Raw genomic sequence first — 17,326 nt, forward strand, 5'->3', positions numbered from 1 at the left:
CGTGTCTGTGTGTGTCTGTGTGCATGCGACGTGGGTGTGTGCGTGTGTCTGTGTGTGCATGAGTGAAACATGTGGGTGTGTCTCTGTGTGTGTGTGCATGTCTGTGTGTGCGTGCGACATGTGGGTGTGTGCGTGTGTCTGTGTGTGCATGAGTGGGACATGTGGGTGTGTGTCTGTGTGTGCGTGCGACATGTGGGTGTGTGCGTGTGTCTGTGTGTGCATGAGTGGGACATGTGGGTGTGTGTCTGTGTGTGTGCGTGTCTGTGTGTGCGTGCGACATGTGGGTGTGTGCGTGTGTCTGTGTGTGCATGAGTGGGACATGTGGGTGTGTGTCTGTGTGTGTCTGTGACTGCGATGAACTGGCATTTCATCTAGCCTGGGGTGATCCCCAGGTGACCCACAGAGCCCTACACGGCCAGGGGTGACCCCCAGTGTGTGAGGTGACTGTGTGTGAGGTGACTGTGTGTGAGGTGACTGAGTGTGGGGTGACTGTGTGTGAGGTGACTGAGTGTGGGGTGACTGTGTGTGAGGTGACTGAGTGTGAGGTGACTGAGTGTGGGGTGACTGAGTGTGGGGTGACTGAGTGTGGGGTGACTGTGTGAGGTGACTGAGTGTGAGGTGACTGTGTGTGAGGTGACTGAGTGTGGGGTGACTGAGTGTGAGGTGACTGTGTGTGAGGTGACTGAGTGTGAGGTGACTGAGTGTGAGGTGACTGAGTGTGAGGTGACAGTGTGGGGTGACTGTGCATACAATAGACCTACTATTCTAATATATGTATATAGCATACAATTAAGTGAACAATGTATTGCAAACAAATTGCACGAATATGTGGATGCAATTACTTGTATTCACCAATATGATAAATAATTATAATGGCTCCATTGTCATGAGTCAATAAAACATACAATTCACATTAATGACACTGGCCACGAGGGGGCGCTAAACACGAGTATAATATATCATCAGTATAATATCAATACGTTTTCGAGGCGCCCAGTCAGCACTTCATAGTCCACAGGATCGAGGGTGCAGTGCTCTGAAACATGACTGAAAAACTTGCAGTTAATTTGCAGTTAACAATGGCAGAAGTTGAGGGAAAAAAAACATTTTCCAGTAATCTAGACCAAAAGAAATTGTAACAGGCCAAAAATTACTGGGTGGAATGAATCACGGAAGCAGTTCCAGGAGCTAGTGCCGATCTTCCCAAAGCCCGATTAACGGTTTCAGCACCTGAGGCATACAAATTCACGGTTCTGTGTATTCTGACCGTTTGAATGTTTTTACTGGCCTTTTCTTTAACAAAATGCAGAAAAAGACCTAATGTGCTCAATCTTACGTTCAAAAGAACGACTTACTGTAGGTGAGAACATGTAAGAAGGCTTAAGGATATTATGCAAATGACCAAATTGGACTTGATTTTAGTTGTACACAGGGGGGCGTTGCTAGATTAAACTGGGCTCTCTGATAAAACGTCACCCTGGGCTTCCAGTAGGATAGTAACTTTCAAGCTGAAGAAATATGGATCCCCTACTGTATTTTTTTTGAGGTAGGACTATGATCCATATTTTTCAATTTCCTTTGTCCTGGGTATGATGTTAAACTGCATCCAGCCCTACAGACGGTCCTCATTGGCCCTCCAGCTACTGTAAAACCACTGGAAATTGACCCGGCATAAACAGGGACAGTGCGGGAGTAGCTCCATGAAGGGGATCTGGGAGCCTTTGGGAGCCTCATACCCGGAACAGTTGAAACCACCAGAGAGATAATTGGGTCAGGCCTGTTGGAGATTGGGGCTGGTGCAGTGCTGAGGTGTAGCCTGGCAGGACTTAGGTCCCAGTTTGATGCGGCCCATCCGAGTAGGCATGTGGAATGTCTTCTCTCTCCAGCAAGATCTTTCTCTGCTGTCCAGGGAGCTTCATAAACTCCGCGTTTCGGTGGCAGCACTCTCTGAGGTACGCAAACCGGGGAGTAGCTAGATCTCATTTTACTCAGAACTTCGCTCGGTGGTTGATGGGTGCCCACGAGGTGACGCTCCTCTGGTCACAGGTGACTTCAATGCGACCACTGGCACTGTCAGAGCTGGCTATGAGGATTATGTCAGTCTCCATAGGTCTGGAGACTGGGGTGAAAGTGGCTCCATGTTCCTTGACTTTGTGAAGAGTCAGGGGCTGCGGGTCACAGGATCCTGGTTCCAACACCCTGAGCTGCATCGTTTGGCTGTCCTCCTGGCATTGCAGGCAATCTTTGCTTCCATTTGGGAGTCAGGCATCATCCTAAGTGGCTGAAAAACGGGACTTGTGTTCCCTATCTGGAAAAGGAAGGGTGATCGCCTGGATTGCAGCAACTACAGGGGGATAACACTGCTTTCAGTGCTGGGTAAGGTCCTTGCTAGGGTTATCCTCAACAGGATCCGTGATCACTAGTTCATCTACCACAGCAGTCTGGTTTTACACCTAAGAAGTCTACCATCGACCACATCCTGGCCCTGGGGGTTCCTATTTGATCAAGATACCCTGTAAGACATCCTGAGACTTCGCGGGATCCCCCCGAAGTTGCTGGACGTCATGGCCGGCCTGTACACTGGTACTGTCAGTGCTGTGCAGAGTGGAGGGAGAACCTCCACGTTCTTCCCAGTTGACTCTGGGGTTTACCAGGGGTGTGTTCTGGCTCCTACTCTCTTCCGCACTACGGCCATGTGCCGCATTTCCCTGAGGGTGATCCGGCTCACAGGATCCTCAGTGCTGAGGACCCGAGCGGCTGGACCAGGCCGAGGCGACGCCCACGTAACACCTGGCTGCGGCAGATGGATGGCCACTTCCGGAGGGTGGGCTGTCACCAGCTGGAATCCCAAGGATTTTCGCTGTGTGGTGGATGCGGCAACGCACTGCATCAGTGCATGCTCCCCCAACTTGTCCTGACCTGACCAGCGCTCCCTGAATCTGCCAGTGTATCTCTTGCACCTCTGGTGCTACTGGCATACCACACATATCATATGCATCAGTCTGAAAAGATAATACTGTATAACTTGATCGTTAGCAACAAGCTAAGCACGCTCCAGATTATCGGAGAAACCCTTACCAGCGCAGAGAGGGACGCGCACCTAACTGCATGTTGCCTGACCGCTCGTGATTGACAGCGGAATTGCCTAATCGTAAATTTAACATGTGGAACTCAACTAGTTCGACTGTACTGCAGGTATCCTGATCGTTCACGTTAGTGGTTTGGTAGGTTTTAACATAACTGGAAATATTTTCTGCGTTTAAGTTCATTTTATTGCCTGCAGCTGCCGCTGTTTGTAGCTGTGCATTTGATAAATAAACGTTGTTTTTAGTAATGCTATACACACTAATGCAAAAGGGAAGTATGTCTTTTTTGTGGATATTAAATACACTTGATTTATTTTAGGTAAAGTTGGCGGGAAATTCACCAAGGACGATTCAATAGTCGCATGTCTCCTTTACCGTGTCAGATACAGCTACTGCACTGCCTGCTACACCGCAAGACGCTTGTTCCGTTCGCAACCCCAACAGAGTCGAAATCGTCGGGATTTAACCCACATTGCACGGAAAACATAAATAACACGGTTAATAAGGTTTACTTTTATTACATAATCCATTGTCCATAAGCGTTGATGTAGTTCAACGCATAGGACACAAACCACAAGGGGCGTCACATGCATTTTCATACAATTTAGCGATTTGTACACCTAAATCCAGCAGCCGAGGACGGGAGCACGCGTCGAGCATGCAAATAAAATAGAAATACCATTAAAACTGTGTATGTATATATATATATATATATATCATTCGTAGTGTGCTGTTTTAAAACATTTAATACAATTGTCCAAAATAATCCTTTGACTGCAGTCCAACACTGTGAGACAGTAACACATCAAATGATTTTCAAACTCCGTTATCTAGAAGTTGGCCGGCCTGCCAGCGTAAGATAATATCAATGCTTGGTAGAACATAATAAGGACTTGCACTTGCTTAACATTGACTTCGGTTTCTCTCGGACTCCCGGGCGAATAGACCAGCGCTCGTTACCAGCTCGCATTCAGCAAAATCAGGAAGTTAGAAAACAGCCTTTAGTCTACAGCCAGCAAATTTTCTTTAGGGAAGTTGCAATTGGTTTCTTGCAAAACTTAGAAGCTGAAGTCTGTGCAACACATCGGACGTTTGATGAATACTGTGCAGTTCTGAAGATTCTGCCGTTCTTGTGAAAACTGCACTACGAAGACCTATTTTTCCAAGATTACACAGGTGTTCACGGGGTGGGTTATACAAGTCAAACCGATAAACGCATTCTCTGTTTAATTGTAGTAGTGCTTCTGGAATAATTTAGAAATTGTATTGCAGTGTATTCTGATTTCCTAAGGTTTTATAAATGGTATCCTCTGTGTTCTAATCCCAGAATTATTAATCCCAGTATTAAGGATGATCTGAGCAGCAACGCAGGGAATCCTATGACGTATCGTATCACTTAACGTGCTTTTCGTGCCCTGTCTTTGCCTCACAGGACGGCGATGAAGTATGAAGGGTTGTTGGGCCGTTTCCTGCCCCTACTCTCCTCCGTCTGGGGGGTCTGCCAGTTGTGCCTCTTCTCGCTTCTGGTCGCCCTTTCGCTCCGGCTCTGCTGGGAGCTCCTGAAGTACTGGAAAAACGCCAGGAGGCTGCGGTGCTTCGCGCTGCCCCCCAAACGCAACTGGCTGCTGGGGCACCTCGGGCTGGTGAGTTAAAAGACGGAAACAAAATTCAAATTCAAAGAACTTTATTTGCCCCAGAGGGGCAATTTTAAAACGCAGTCAATAAAATGCGAAGTAGCACAGAGCAGGGAAATGTAATACTTTATTAATGATTAATTATATTGGCGAAACGGAAAAGGGGCTGAATCTGAGCAAAGAAACTTCAAGAAAAAAGTTTCACCTAGGGTTCGATTTGTGAGGTGGTGATCTGCCTTAAGATCTGAATTTCTGACGAGCAAAAATGCACGTTCATCGCCCCGATTGATGGAATTTTTGGAGAATCATTAAAATGTGAAAAAATCGCACACAATTTTTTAAAAACAATAAAAAAATATTAATATAAGTCTGAATTATATACGTGTCTTTACAAAACAAAAATGTGATTTTAGAGGAGGCAACAGGTATCGAGTTCTCACTGAACGTTGTCTTTTGAGGTCGTTACCCCTCCCCCGTGTATTTAATAAGCGTGTTTCGACTGTTTATCTGAGTATTTCAAAACACACAAGTGGACTTGATTTTGTGGCCTCCCCGCCTTATCCCACTTGTTCAGATGAGTTGCGCGGTCTGTATGCCTAAAAGACAGCATTAACGTGGAAACGTTAACTATGTAAGGGGGGGCAGGTAATAAATAACTGCCGCAGCTCCAGTGCTTTAAATATCGCGTTACAGTTCGCGGTGAAACGCTGTGTGGCCACGGCGCATCTGCTCTTCGGGGTTCAGTGCACACATCTCTATTCACACCGTTCTGATATAGATACGGAATTGTGTGCTGGGAGATATTTGGGGACATGTTCCAATTAAGGTATTACATTTGGCATTAAATCTGTTGGAGCGGCAAATCGTGCCGTTTACATTTCAAGAATTATATGTGACATTTAAATGTTAGAGTCTTTCAAAGTGACTATACATGGAGACAGATAAAATGTGAGGTATAGTTACACAGACTAATGTGAGAAATGCATATGTAAATAATCTTTACACCCACGAGCCTCAGACGCCACCAGATCTCGGCTTGGCACATCAAGCAACAGTCAGTTTTGGTTGTAATAGATTAGAGAACTACATAAATACGGTACTTGGGGTTCAAACTATTTACTGTTTCATCTTGCCGAGTGTGACTCAGCGTCTTAGGGTGCCGTGATCGGCGGCTCGCTGCTCCCCGGCGTCGGCACAGCTCTTCACCCCAAATGCTCCAGGGACCGCCTGGCCCAGCGCTCTCAATTGTGTGATGCTTTGGATCAAAAGTCTCTACAAAAAAAACTACTACATTGCACTTATCCTGCTAATCAATGACATCACATTGCAAGACACGCCCACTTGGCAGTAATAACAAAACAAGTAACAGCTCCTACAATGGCAAGCCCATTTAACAATGACATCACACTCCAAGACACGCCCACTTTGCAGTAATATCAGTACAACAACAAATTTACTTTTTTAATAGTAAATTAATAGTTAAGTGTTAATGCACTTAATTTATATAGTGCATTAAGACAATATTACATTGTCTCAAAGTACAGGCAACACCTCCTACAAGGCACGCCCATTTAATGATGACATCACTCTACAAGACATGATCACTTGGCAGTAATAGTACAAGTAACACCTACTACAACACATGCTCATTTGGTAATAATAGTATAAGTAACGCCTACTACAAGACATGCTCATTTGGTAGTAATAGTACAAGTAACGCCTACTACAAGACATACCCATTTGGTAGTAATAGTACTAGTAACGCCTACTACAAGACATGCTCATTTGGTAATAATAGTACAAGTAACGCCTACTACAAGACATGCTCATTTGGTAGTAACAGTACAAGTAACGCCTACTACAAAGCACGCCCACTTTGTAGTAATGTCACGCTACAAATATAGAAGTTTAACATTGACTGTACTCTTCATCACTAAATGAACTGAGGGCAAACGTAATGATAAATGTATTAGGCTATAACCAGTTAGACTTTATCCAATAAAATCAAATTGAACTGAAAAAATTATTTAGGTTAGACAGGCTAAAAAATAAGCTATATAAATAATCAGTCTTTATCATTGTTAATCTAGGCAAGTTTATGCCATTGAGCTATTCTGAGAAAAATGAACTGGTTTATGTGATTAAGAAAAGTATTAGACGCACCTCCTGATACTTGTTACGCCCCTAAAGTGTTACACCATTACACATTACACCATTACACGTTACGCCCTTACACAGACCCTTCCCTGGCTCTCCCAGATTTGTCCATTCTAGATATTTCCTGTTCTCATTGACTTTGAATGATGACAGTCACAGTTTCCTTAAGTTCACGTATGTCCGTAAGGTGCGTAATTAATGTATAAACGAGTTCCTTAGGCCTGTGTTTCCCAATCTTTGGGTTCCTGAGCACCAGGTTGGGAAAAACTGCCTTAGGCTGTTTAGTAGCTGACACAGAAAACAGAGAACATGTGACTGCCAGCTCTCACGCAACTGGCGTGACACTCCAGGTCTCACACTCTCACGCAACTGGCGTGACACTCCTGGTCTCACACTCTCACGCATCTGCCGTGTCACTCCAGGTCTCACACTCTCACGCATCTGCCGTGTCACTCCAGGTCTCACACTCTCACGCATCTGCCGTGTCACTCCAGGTCTCACACTCTCACGCATCTGCCGTGTCACTCCAGGTCTCACACTGTCACGCATCTGCCGTGTCACTCCAGGTGTCACACTCTCACGCATCTGCCGTGACACTCTGGGTCTCACTCTCACGCATCTGCCGTGACACTCTGGGTCTCACTCTCACGCATCTGCCGTGACACTCCAGGTCTCACACTCTCACGCATCTGCCGTGTCACTCCAGGTGTCACACTCTCACGCATCTGCCGTGACACTCTGGGTCTCACTCTCACGCATCTCTCACGCATCTGCCGTGACACTCTGGGTCTCACTCTCATGCATCTGCCGTCACACTCCAGGTCTCACACTCTCACGCATCTCTCACGCATCTGGCGTGACACTCCAGGTCTCACACTCTCACGCATCTGCCGTGACACTCCAGGTCTCACACTCTCACACATCTGGCGTGACACTCCAGGTCTCACACTCTCACACATCTGGCGTGACACTCCAGGTCTCACACTCTCACGCATCTGGCGTGACACTCCTGGTCTCACACTCTCACGCATCTGGCGTGACACTCCAGGTCTCACACTCTCACTATCATGCAAGAAAACCTACAGCAAAAATATATTTTTCCATTATAAACCTAGATTAGCTCCATCAACAGCGTTGGGGTAGTTTTCAAACCCCACAAACTATTTGCATGCTGATAAAACTGTTACCTGCATGTAAATGGTTGTGCAGACTTGGCTCACATTGAAAATCTCACACCAGGAAGCCGACGAGTTCCATCCATGGCGCTGTATGTATATTAATGAAAAACTACAGAGTGTATTGGAAACATGAAACAAAATCAGGATCAGCAGTGTCTGTTTTGCTTGGCTATGAGACCTGAACAGTATGATTTTCACAGCCACAATCAGAGGTGGAGATTTCAGGTCCAGAGAGTACAAATCCAGACCAGGATTTTGCTTTAACCAACCAGTTGAGTACTCTGTGAATCTTTATAGTATAAAGATTCACAGAGTACTCAACTGGTTGGTTAAAGCAAAATCCTGGTCTGGATTTGTACTCTCTGGACCTGAAATCTCCACACTTGGTGGAATTTAAAAGAAAACATGGTGTTTTTTTTTCATTTTTCCTCTTTGGATGTCCTTCAGTACACCCACCCAGGTGGCCATGCCACACATGATCCTGGAAAATTGTTGAAATATAAATGACTGGGCCATTGTGCTGTGCTTTCGCACTGCAGCAGCCTGTCGGAGCTGCATACAAGGAGAGACAGAAGTGCTGTAAACCTGCCCGTGTAACAGGCGTGACTGTCCTCAAAACCAACAATGCGGGGTTACCCACCCACGGGGGTGTCAGACGCGCACACTCGCGCACACTCGCGCACACTCGGCCTGACCAGCTAATGAGTGGTGCAGTTTGCAAGGCAAACCTAAAAGTGATAATGAGGGATATTTCCCAGTCTCCCCCACGTCAAAATCTCGTCCCTCCCCAAGCCGATCTGCACACCATCGCGCTGATATGGAGGCTGCAGGGGATGTTCTAAGCTGCTACATACTCCTCATGCCAATATGAATCCATCGGAGGTGCAGTGCATTATAATGTTGGGGGGGGTTGTATTTTGGTTAATCTCTTATAATTATAATTCTGCCCCCTGGGGTGTGGGCACGGACTGTGCCCCATGCTCAAATTAGGCTTAGGAGATGGAGGCTGGAACTGCTGATTACATTTGAGAAATAAATCAGAAAAGGGAAACTCCTATTGATGTATGAAATTATCTTGTTTAAAGATTACATTTTACCATTACATTCAAATTGCTAAGGGGTAAAATGAAAGTAAAACCTTTCCCTTTACTGATGACTAAGATCTGCCCGTGTTTATTGTTCACCTGATAGTAACTTTAGGATGTTCTCTGGGCTCCTGCTTTGAGATCAGATCACTGGCAAGATAACTTCATTTACATGAAATTACTTAACACACACTTTTATCCCAAGCATTGTGCAGTCATGAAGGCAGCGTCGGACAGCCCCTGGAACAAGGAGGGGAAAGTTAGGGCGTTTATGGGTGTAGCACGTATTCAAGCACGATGGCCATTCAGAGCACAAAGCATGAAATAAAAAGAAATAACAGGCATAATAAAAGGGGAAGGAAAGCGCTTCACTTAAGGGCCCGATGGCGAAACCTCACTGCTGACCGTAGGATCTGAACCGGCAACCTTCTGAACAAAATGTCAGTATCCTAACCCACAGAGCCAGATACCGGGAGTGTTGGGGTACCATACTGTCTTTCCATTGGCAGGAATGTTAGTTCACTAGTATGGAATCTTAAATGCTACTTAGCTGTAGATGGATTATGACACAGCGGATGGGGAGTAGATAATAGGTTTGGGTGAAGGGGGAGGAGGACTGGAAACTGATAAAACTGGCGTGTTTACAGTGTGCTTCAGTGCTCTGGGCGTGTTTGTACAGTTCTTTGGAAATGTTTCCAGTGCAGGCCAGTGTTTGCATCATAAAAACAGCCTCGAATCAGCTGGAAGATTTATTTCAGACATACACTAGAAGTGCCTATAGGGGTGCAGTTTGCATGATGTGTCCGAGCTCAGTGCCATCACTGTGTCGACATGTATAGATTACATCATGAACCAAACGTCCCTACAATGTAATAACAACCTGTTACTTTGGTGTCATGAGACCCACCTTTCGAAACCCCACAAGGGGAAACTCAGTTTTATAAAAATCTGACTCAATCAGATTGGTTTGGTTACTTATGTTTTACGGTTATGGCTGGGTAGGGGTTAGGGTTAGGGTTAGGGTCGTTACAGTTGGGATCAGGGTTGTGGTCCCCACAATGATACGTGTTTGCATGTGTTCCCAGATGCAGAACACAGAGGAGGGTCTGCAAGCAGTCGACCAGCTTGTGAGCACCTACCAGCACTCGTGTGCCTGGTTCCTGGGGCCTTTCTACACGCTGATCCGGCTCTTTCACCCTGACTACACCAAGCCCATCCTCCTAGCACCTGGTAAAAAAAACTCAGCCGTGCTACGTGGGGTCACTCAGCCGTGCTACGTGGGGTCACTCAGCCGTGCTACGTGGGGTCACTCGGCCGTGCTACACAGCTGTAACATGCTTAAAAGCAAAAAAACAAACACACACAAACTAGGGAAAGAGGAATTTGTAGCATGTCGCCAATGGAAAGCGAGATCACGCCTCTTACCTCCGTCATACAGAAGACAGCCATGTTTATCCATCTATCACGAAGAGATCATGCCTGTTACGTCAGTCATATGCCCAGCAATTCTCCCCCAAAGCAGATGTCCCCTCCTCACCTCCTTTTCCTGTCTACTTGCCTTGACCTGCTCCCTGCAGTCGCCGTAACCCTGAAGGACGAGCTGTTCTATGGCTTCCTGCGTCCATGGCTGGGTGAGTAGCCACTTCTCTCTCTGCTGAGTGACTTCCTGTTTTTGGGGAGACTGTAAGGGCTGTGCTCCCCATTGCAGGTCATGGCCTCCTCCTGAGTAACGGGGAGTACTGGGGAGACTGTAAGGGCTGTGCTCCCCATTGCAGGTCATGGCCTCCTCCTGAGTAATGGGGAGTACTGGGGAGACTGTAAGGGCTGTGCTCCCCATTGCAGGTCATGGCCTCCTCCTGAGTAACGGGGAGTATTCGGGAGACTGTAATGGCTGTGCTCCCCATTGCAGGTCATGGCCTCCTCCTGAGTAACGGGGAGTATTCGGGAGACTGTAATGGCTGTGCTCCCCATTGCAGGTCATGGCCTCCTCCTGAGTAACGGCGAGTATTCGGGAGACTGTAATGGCTGTGCTCCCCATTGCAGGTCATGGCCTCCTCCTGAGTAACGGGGAGTACTGGGGAGATTGTAAGGGCTGTGCTCCCCATTGCAGGTCATGGCCTCCTCCTGAGTAACGGGGAGTACTGGGGAGATTGTAAGGGCTGTGCTCCCCATTGCAGGTCATGGCCTCCTCCTGAGTAACGGGGAGTATTCGGGAGACTGTAATGGCTGTGCTCCCCATTGCAGGTCATGGCCTCCTCCTGAGTAACGGGGAGTATTCGGGAGACTGTAATGGCTGTGCTCCCCATTGCAGGTCATGGCCTCCTCCTGAGTAACGGGGAGTACTGGGGAGACTGTAAGGGCTGTGCTCCCCATTGCAGGTCATGGCCTCCTCCTGAGTAACGGGGAGTACTGGGCCCGCCACCGGCGCCTCCTCACACCTGCCTTCCACTTCGATATCCTCAAGATTTACGTTGGCATTTTCAACAAGTCCGTCGACATCATGCATGTGAGTGCTTTGCCCCATAATTCGGCTGGAGGGCGGTACGGAGGCAAGGAGGGTGTCAGATATCTCTCAGATCTCCTCTCATCCTTATCATTTCATCTTGAGTTTTTCTGTTTCTTTAACCGGTTTGAAATAAAGAGACAAAGACACTTTGTGATTTGCATCCCATAAGTCACATCAGTATGTCTCCATGGCGACATCTGTCCTTTTTTTTGCCCGTGACACATTTTGTTTGAAACTCTAAATTTGTAATGGGCAGAGTTTCTAATGTCTGCATATCAGTGAAGGAAGCTTGCATTGCACTGGTGTGTGTTAAGACGTCGACTTCCTGTAAGGGCTAATCGTACAGACAGATCAGGTATCAGTGTGACGCCGTGAGAACAGCGGAGGCAATCTGCTGACACTTCTGCCCTGTGCATTCTCAAGAATTTAACCCCTGGAATCAAGTTTATATAATCTAATGTAATCTAATGTAATCTAATGTAATCTAATATAATCTAATCTGTTGCAGGAGAAGTGGCGCCGCCTGGTGGCAGAGGGACACAGCTGTCAGGAAATGTTTGAGCAGATCAGCTTGATGACGCTGGACAGTCTTCTGAAGTGCACCTTCAGCCACGACAGCAACTGTCAGGAGTGGGTGACCTCAGGGTCACTGTGATCTCAGGAATCAGAGGTCACAGGGGCCAGCCTGGATGGGCTCACACACACACACACACACATACACACACACACACAAACACACACACTATGAACAATTTAAAGGCAGTCATTTCCACACAGACACGCGGAGAGCCTGCAGACTCCATACACACTGAGCTGAGGACTGCAGTCCAAGCCTCTACCTAGGAGGGGGGGGGGGGGGGGGTTCCCTCATTAAACGTGTTGCAGCACGGCAGTGCTTCTTGGGGAGTGAACTTTCAGCACCAAACTGGTTCTGCCAGGAACCAGGAAAACACATCAAAGATGGCTCTCTCCCAGAACCTGCTTTACACAAACAGAATATGTGCAATTAGAATTTTTTTAAAGGATGCATATGAAATACAGAATTTCAATATTAATTTTATAAAAATATCAAATGTGCTTGAGCATAGAGACACACATGCTACGCAATGATGCCGCTCGCTGGCCTGGCTCTTGAGCTCCCCCTTTTGGCCTCCAGGCATCCCAGCGAGTACATTTCTGCCATCTATGAGCTCAGCACCCTGGTGGTGAAACGGGAGCATTGCATGCTGCACCACTGGGACTGGCTGTACTGGCGCACGGCCGAGGGCCGCCGTTTCCGCCGTGCCTGCGCCGTGGTGCACGAGTTCACCGCCAGCATAGTCCAGAAGCGGCGTGCACAGCTGCGCCTGCAGGGGGAGCCAGAGAAGCCGGGGGATGGTCGCAATACGAAGAAAGTGACTGACTTCATTGATGTGTTGCTGTTGTCTAAGGTATGTGCGCGTGCAAATGTGTGTCCGTGCACGTGTATGTGTGAGTGCCTGTGTGCACGTGTGTGTGCACGTGTGTGTGCATGTGTGTGTGCATGTGTGCGTGTGCATGTGTGTGTGCATGTGTGCGTGTGCATGTGTGTGTGCATGTGTGCATATATGTGAGCTATTTGTTTATTACATTAATGGGGGCAAATGTTTTTAAAGGAATCTGTTATTTTGACATTGCGGGGACCATTTGTCCCCACAAGGATAACCTAAATTTTGTAAAACTCTGTGAATGATACAGGATGATGACGGCAAGGGGCTCACAGATGAGGAGATCAAGGCGGAGGCCGACACCTTCATGTTCGAAGGTGGGCCTGCTCTCACTCCCGCAGGGGCCGGAGCTCCCACTGCTCTTGCAGCTGTCGCGTCACCCCCACCTTTCATCTCCTACCCCTCCCCTTCCACCCTATGGAGGGCCATAGACTTGACCTTCACCTTTCTATTGGTGGTTCAATAGTCAGCAGCACTGCCTCACATCTGCAGGATTGTGGGTTCGAATCCCATCCCATGTTCTTTGCATGCACATTTTATGTGCTCTCTCTGTACAATGTTCTCGCTGTGCTGCACAGAGTTCCTCCGCATGGTCCAGCTTCCTGTGCTGGATTTTAATCCCACTTCCGCCCCCATGACCCCCATGACCCTAAGATGGCTTGGGTCCAAGCACCAGTTACTTCAGGAGAGGAGAAAGCAAATCCTGCCCCTTTAACACTCCCCTACGTGTCTGTTACTGTGAGCAGTCTGCATCTGGCCCTTTTAAAGCACATCTTTCTCTTTTTCTCTTGACTCCTCCTCTTCCATAGGCCACGACACCACGGCCAGCGGACTCTCCTGGGTCTTATACAATTTGGGCAAGCATCCGGAGTACCAGGAGCGCTGCCGTGCCGAGGTGGACGACCTGCTGCAGGGCAGGGACAGCGAGGAGCTCGACTGGTCAGAGTGCCACACTTCCCCCCCCTGTCCTCCAGAGAGCAGCAGAGGGAGCCCTAACCCTGACCAGACCCAAAGGGGGAGCCCGTCCTCCAGGGGGCAGCAGAGGAAGCCCTAACCCTAACCAGACCCAAAGGGGGAGCCCATCCTCCAGGGGGTAGCAGAGGGAGCCCTAACCCTAACCAGACCCAAAGGGGGAGCCCATCCTCCAGGGGGCAGCAGAGGTTGCCCTAACCCTAACCAGACCCAAAGGGGGAGCCCGTCCTCCAGGGGGCAGCAGAGGGAGCCCTAACCCTAACCAGACCCAAAGGGGGAGCCCATCCTCCAGGGGGCAGCAGAGGTTGCCCTAACCCTAACCAGACCCAAAGGGGGAGCCCGTCCTCCAGGGGGCAGCAGAGGGAGCCCTAACCCTAACCAGACCCAAAGGGGGAGCCCATCCTCCAGGGGGCAGCAGAGGAAGCCCTAACCCTAACCAGACCCAAAGGGGGAGCCCATCCTCCAGGGGGCGGCAGAAGAAGCCCTAACCCTAACCAGACCCAAAGGGGGAGCCCATCCTCCAGGGGGTAGCAGAGGGAGCCCTAACCCTAACCAGACCCAAAGGGGGAGCCCATCCTCCAGAGGGCAGCAGAGGAAGCCCTAACCCTAACCAGACCCAAAGGGGGAGCCCGTCCTCCAGGGGGCAGCAGAGGGAGCCCTAACCCTAACCAGACCCAAAGGGGGAGCCCGTCCTCCAGGGGGCAGCAGAGGTTGCCCTAACCCTAACCAGACCCAAAGGGGGAGCCCGTCCTCCAGGGGACAGCAGAGGGAGCCCTAACCCTAACCAGACCCAAAGGGGGAGCCCATCCTCCAGGGGGTAGCAGAGGGAGCCCTAACCCTAACCAGACCCAAAGGGGGAGCCCATCCTCCAGGGGGCAGCAGAGGAAGCCCTAACCCTAACCAGACCCAGAGGGGGAGCCCGTCCTCCAGGGGGCAGCAGAGGAAGTTCTAACCCTAACCAGACTCAAAGGGGGAGCCCATCCTCCAGGGGGCAGCAGAGGAAGTGAAAGTTAAATGAGCAAGATGGCAAAGTTCCAATTCACACTTTCCCAGGTTTGACATCTCAAATCTCACATTAGAAGAACGAACAGGTGAAATATGCAGAAAAATTTGTTCCTTTAAACAGGAGAAAATAAAACTAATCCCAGCCCCAAGCATCCAAGACATTTAGGCAGAAAAGCCCAAGACCAAACAGCAGAGGCAGCATCCGGCGCAACTAGGAAAACTAAGCAGGCAGTCATCTAATAAGCCGGTGAACTGAAGCGAGAAAATATGAAGGTACCCTCTAGCTCCCTCTGGTGGTCAGGATAAGACAACACTTTGACCTCATCTCAGTGTCTTCCTCCTTGTTGCATTTGGAATGTCCTTGTCTATTATATCACAGCCTGGTATTAAAGTGAGTTTAAAAAGTCATCATTGGGCTGAGGTTTATTCTGGGCCTGTGACACTGAGGTGCTGGTTATCGCCACAGGGACGACCTGTCCAACCTGCCCTTCATCACGATGTGCATTAAGGAGAGCCTGAGACTGTACCCCCCCGTCCCCGCCGTCACACGTCGCCTTACCCAGGAGATAACAGTGCCTGGGAAGCGGGTGATACCACCAGGTAAGGGGGGTGGGGAGGGCCATGAAAAACGGGGACAGGGAGAATGAATGGTTTGTATATGGGTGGGAAAATCATGGTTTGTAGTGTGAAAAAGGGAGTGAGAGGGGTGGGGTCTTATAGCACAGGATACATCGGAGATGGTGTTACGTGGATCGCCTGGTCTGAAGAACAGGAAGAAAGCTGCCTTGTTTCTCTGTCAGGAAACATCTCCCTGGTGAGCATCTATGGGACCCACCACAACCCCCACGTCTGGCCCGACCCGGAGGTTTGTCTCCCGCAGGCAGCTCCATCATGGTGCCCCCAGCTTCATCCTTCCCATGAACCTGCTGCCAATCCTTAACTTTTCTCTCTCCGAATGCCAAGGTTTACAACCCTCTCCGCTTTGACCCCAAGAATTCCAAAGGACGCTCTCCTTATGCCTTCATCCCCTTCTCTGCAGGAGCCAGGTAGGCTGTGCTAATCAAACACTGCACACACCACAAATGAATATGAATTGACATTGTCACAGTCCACACCTCTGTTATTGTCTTCCTGGTGCCATCTTGTGGCCAAATTAATTCACAACATTCTTCTAAAGAATGGAGAGTTTAAATCAGTTTTTCCTCCATATATATTACGTTTATACATGTAGGAATAAGCATAACACAGATCTGAGGTTTTTTTAGAGTGAGACAGGCAGAGAGCAATACATCATTAATAGGTGCGCCTCCTTGTGGGCACCTGTAGGAACTGCATCGGACAAAACTTTGCCATGGCGGAGATGCGGGTGGCAACTGCGCTGACTGTGCGGCGGTTCCGCATCACACCCCGGGACAGCAAGGTGCGGCGGCTGCCTGAGCTCATCCTGCGCGCCGAGGGGGGGCTGTGGCTGCAGCTGGAGCCGCGAGACCCCCCCAGGGGGTAGCTGGGCCACGTGTCCGGTTGCATTTCACCACCTTGCCTGCTTTACCTCAAGGATCTTACTTGTTATTTTCAGGGAGCCGGTCGAAATTAAACTTGTGCTTTTGTAGCTCTGCATGCTTTTTTTTCGGGGGGGGGGTTGAGTGTGTGACACCCCCTCGGGAGGCCTTGCTCTGCCTGCCTGATGACCGTGATGTTTGTCCTTTTGCTCAGACCCAACATCAGTGTATTAGTACAACCAAGTACAACCAATTCCTAAGCTCATCCACTATGTCTGTATTTGAAATAAATGCACAGTAATTCATAACAATTAATGTGCTCAGGTATATAATGCATTGTATTTATTATTTCATTTCCTGTGAGGCACTTTGAATGACCTGAATTATGTCATAAAACCCTTTGAAAATGTGCTTTGCATATAAACTTGACTAATGTTACATGATTATTAGACCAAACAAATACAGGACATAAATAAATGTTGTCTCCCACAAAGAAATCACGCCTGTCTTCTGAATACATTACAGTAGGATGACTGTTTTTACTTTGTTTAACCGGATCTTTCTGGTAACTCCCCGCCTGGGTTGTAGCACCCCCCCCCCCCCCCCCCCCCCCCAGTGTCGCCAGGCTTGAGTCGCCTCTCCAGGGGAAACGATTAAACTACACACGTGTTGTTCATGGCTGCATTTTGCTGTCATTGTGCCAAAAGGATGCAGGTGTCAGTTTGCACACGGCCCCTC

The 17,326-nt window shown here is 48.7% G+C and overlaps 1 protein-coding gene and 1 long non-coding RNA gene across 3 annotated transcripts; both read left to right on the top strand.

Annotated features, from left to right (window-relative positions):
* The first annotated feature begins 4,031 nt into the window (after positions 1-4,031).
* LOC125742564 (cytochrome P450 4F3) lies at positions 4,032-17,085 on the top strand. 2 transcript variants are annotated; one of them, XM_049014671.1, is made up of 13 exons: positions 4,032-4,262; positions 4,519-4,729; positions 10,226-10,370; positions 10,718-10,771; positions 11,519-11,646; positions 12,155-12,276; positions 12,803-13,076; positions 13,363-13,429; positions 13,922-14,051; positions 15,556-15,689; positions 15,890-15,954; positions 16,053-16,135; positions 16,416-17,085. In XM_049014671.1, the coding sequence occupies exons 2-13, from the start codon at positions 4,526-4,528 to the stop codon at positions 16,591-16,593; spliced, it is 1,584 nt and encodes a 527-aa protein (XP_048870628.1). In that variant the 5' UTR covers positions 4,032-4,262; positions 4,519-4,525; the 3' UTR covers positions 16,594-17,085. The 2 variants fall into 2 exon arrangements, with proteins under 2 accessions (XP_048870628.1, XP_048870627.1); XM_049014670.1 differs by having other exon boundaries at positions 4,033-4,273.
* LOC125742570 (uncharacterized) lies at positions 14,284-14,886 on the top strand. The gene is made up of 3 exons (XR_007398132.1): positions 14,284-14,388; positions 14,737-14,794; positions 14,853-14,886. It is a non-coding gene; the product is annotated as an uncharacterized LOC125742570 (long non-coding RNA).
* Positions 17,086-17,326: the final 241 nt, after the last annotated feature.

Source organism: Brienomyrus brachyistius, chromosome 5 (genome assembly GCF_023856365.1).
Source record: "Brienomyrus brachyistius isolate T26 chromosome 5, BBRACH_0.4, whole genome shotgun sequence".
Taxonomy (NCBI): domain Eukaryota; kingdom Metazoa; phylum Chordata; class Actinopteri; order Osteoglossiformes; family Mormyridae; genus Brienomyrus; species Brienomyrus brachyistius.

Bases quoted from the DNA above. Each gene is read 5' to 3' on its own strand.
- LOC125742564 (XM_049014671.1), top strand. From the start codon at position 4,526: ATGAAGTATGAAGGGTTGTTGGGCCGTTTCCTGCCCCTACTCTCCTCC. The intron at 11,647-12,154 runs GTGAGTGCTTTG...AATCTGTTGCAG, and splicing joins AGTCCGTCGACATCATGCAT to GAGAAGTGGCGCCGCCTGGT. The intron at 13,077-13,362 runs GTATGTGCGCGT...TGAATGATACAG, and splicing joins ATGTGTTGCTGTTGTCTAAG to GATGATGACGGCAAGGGGCT.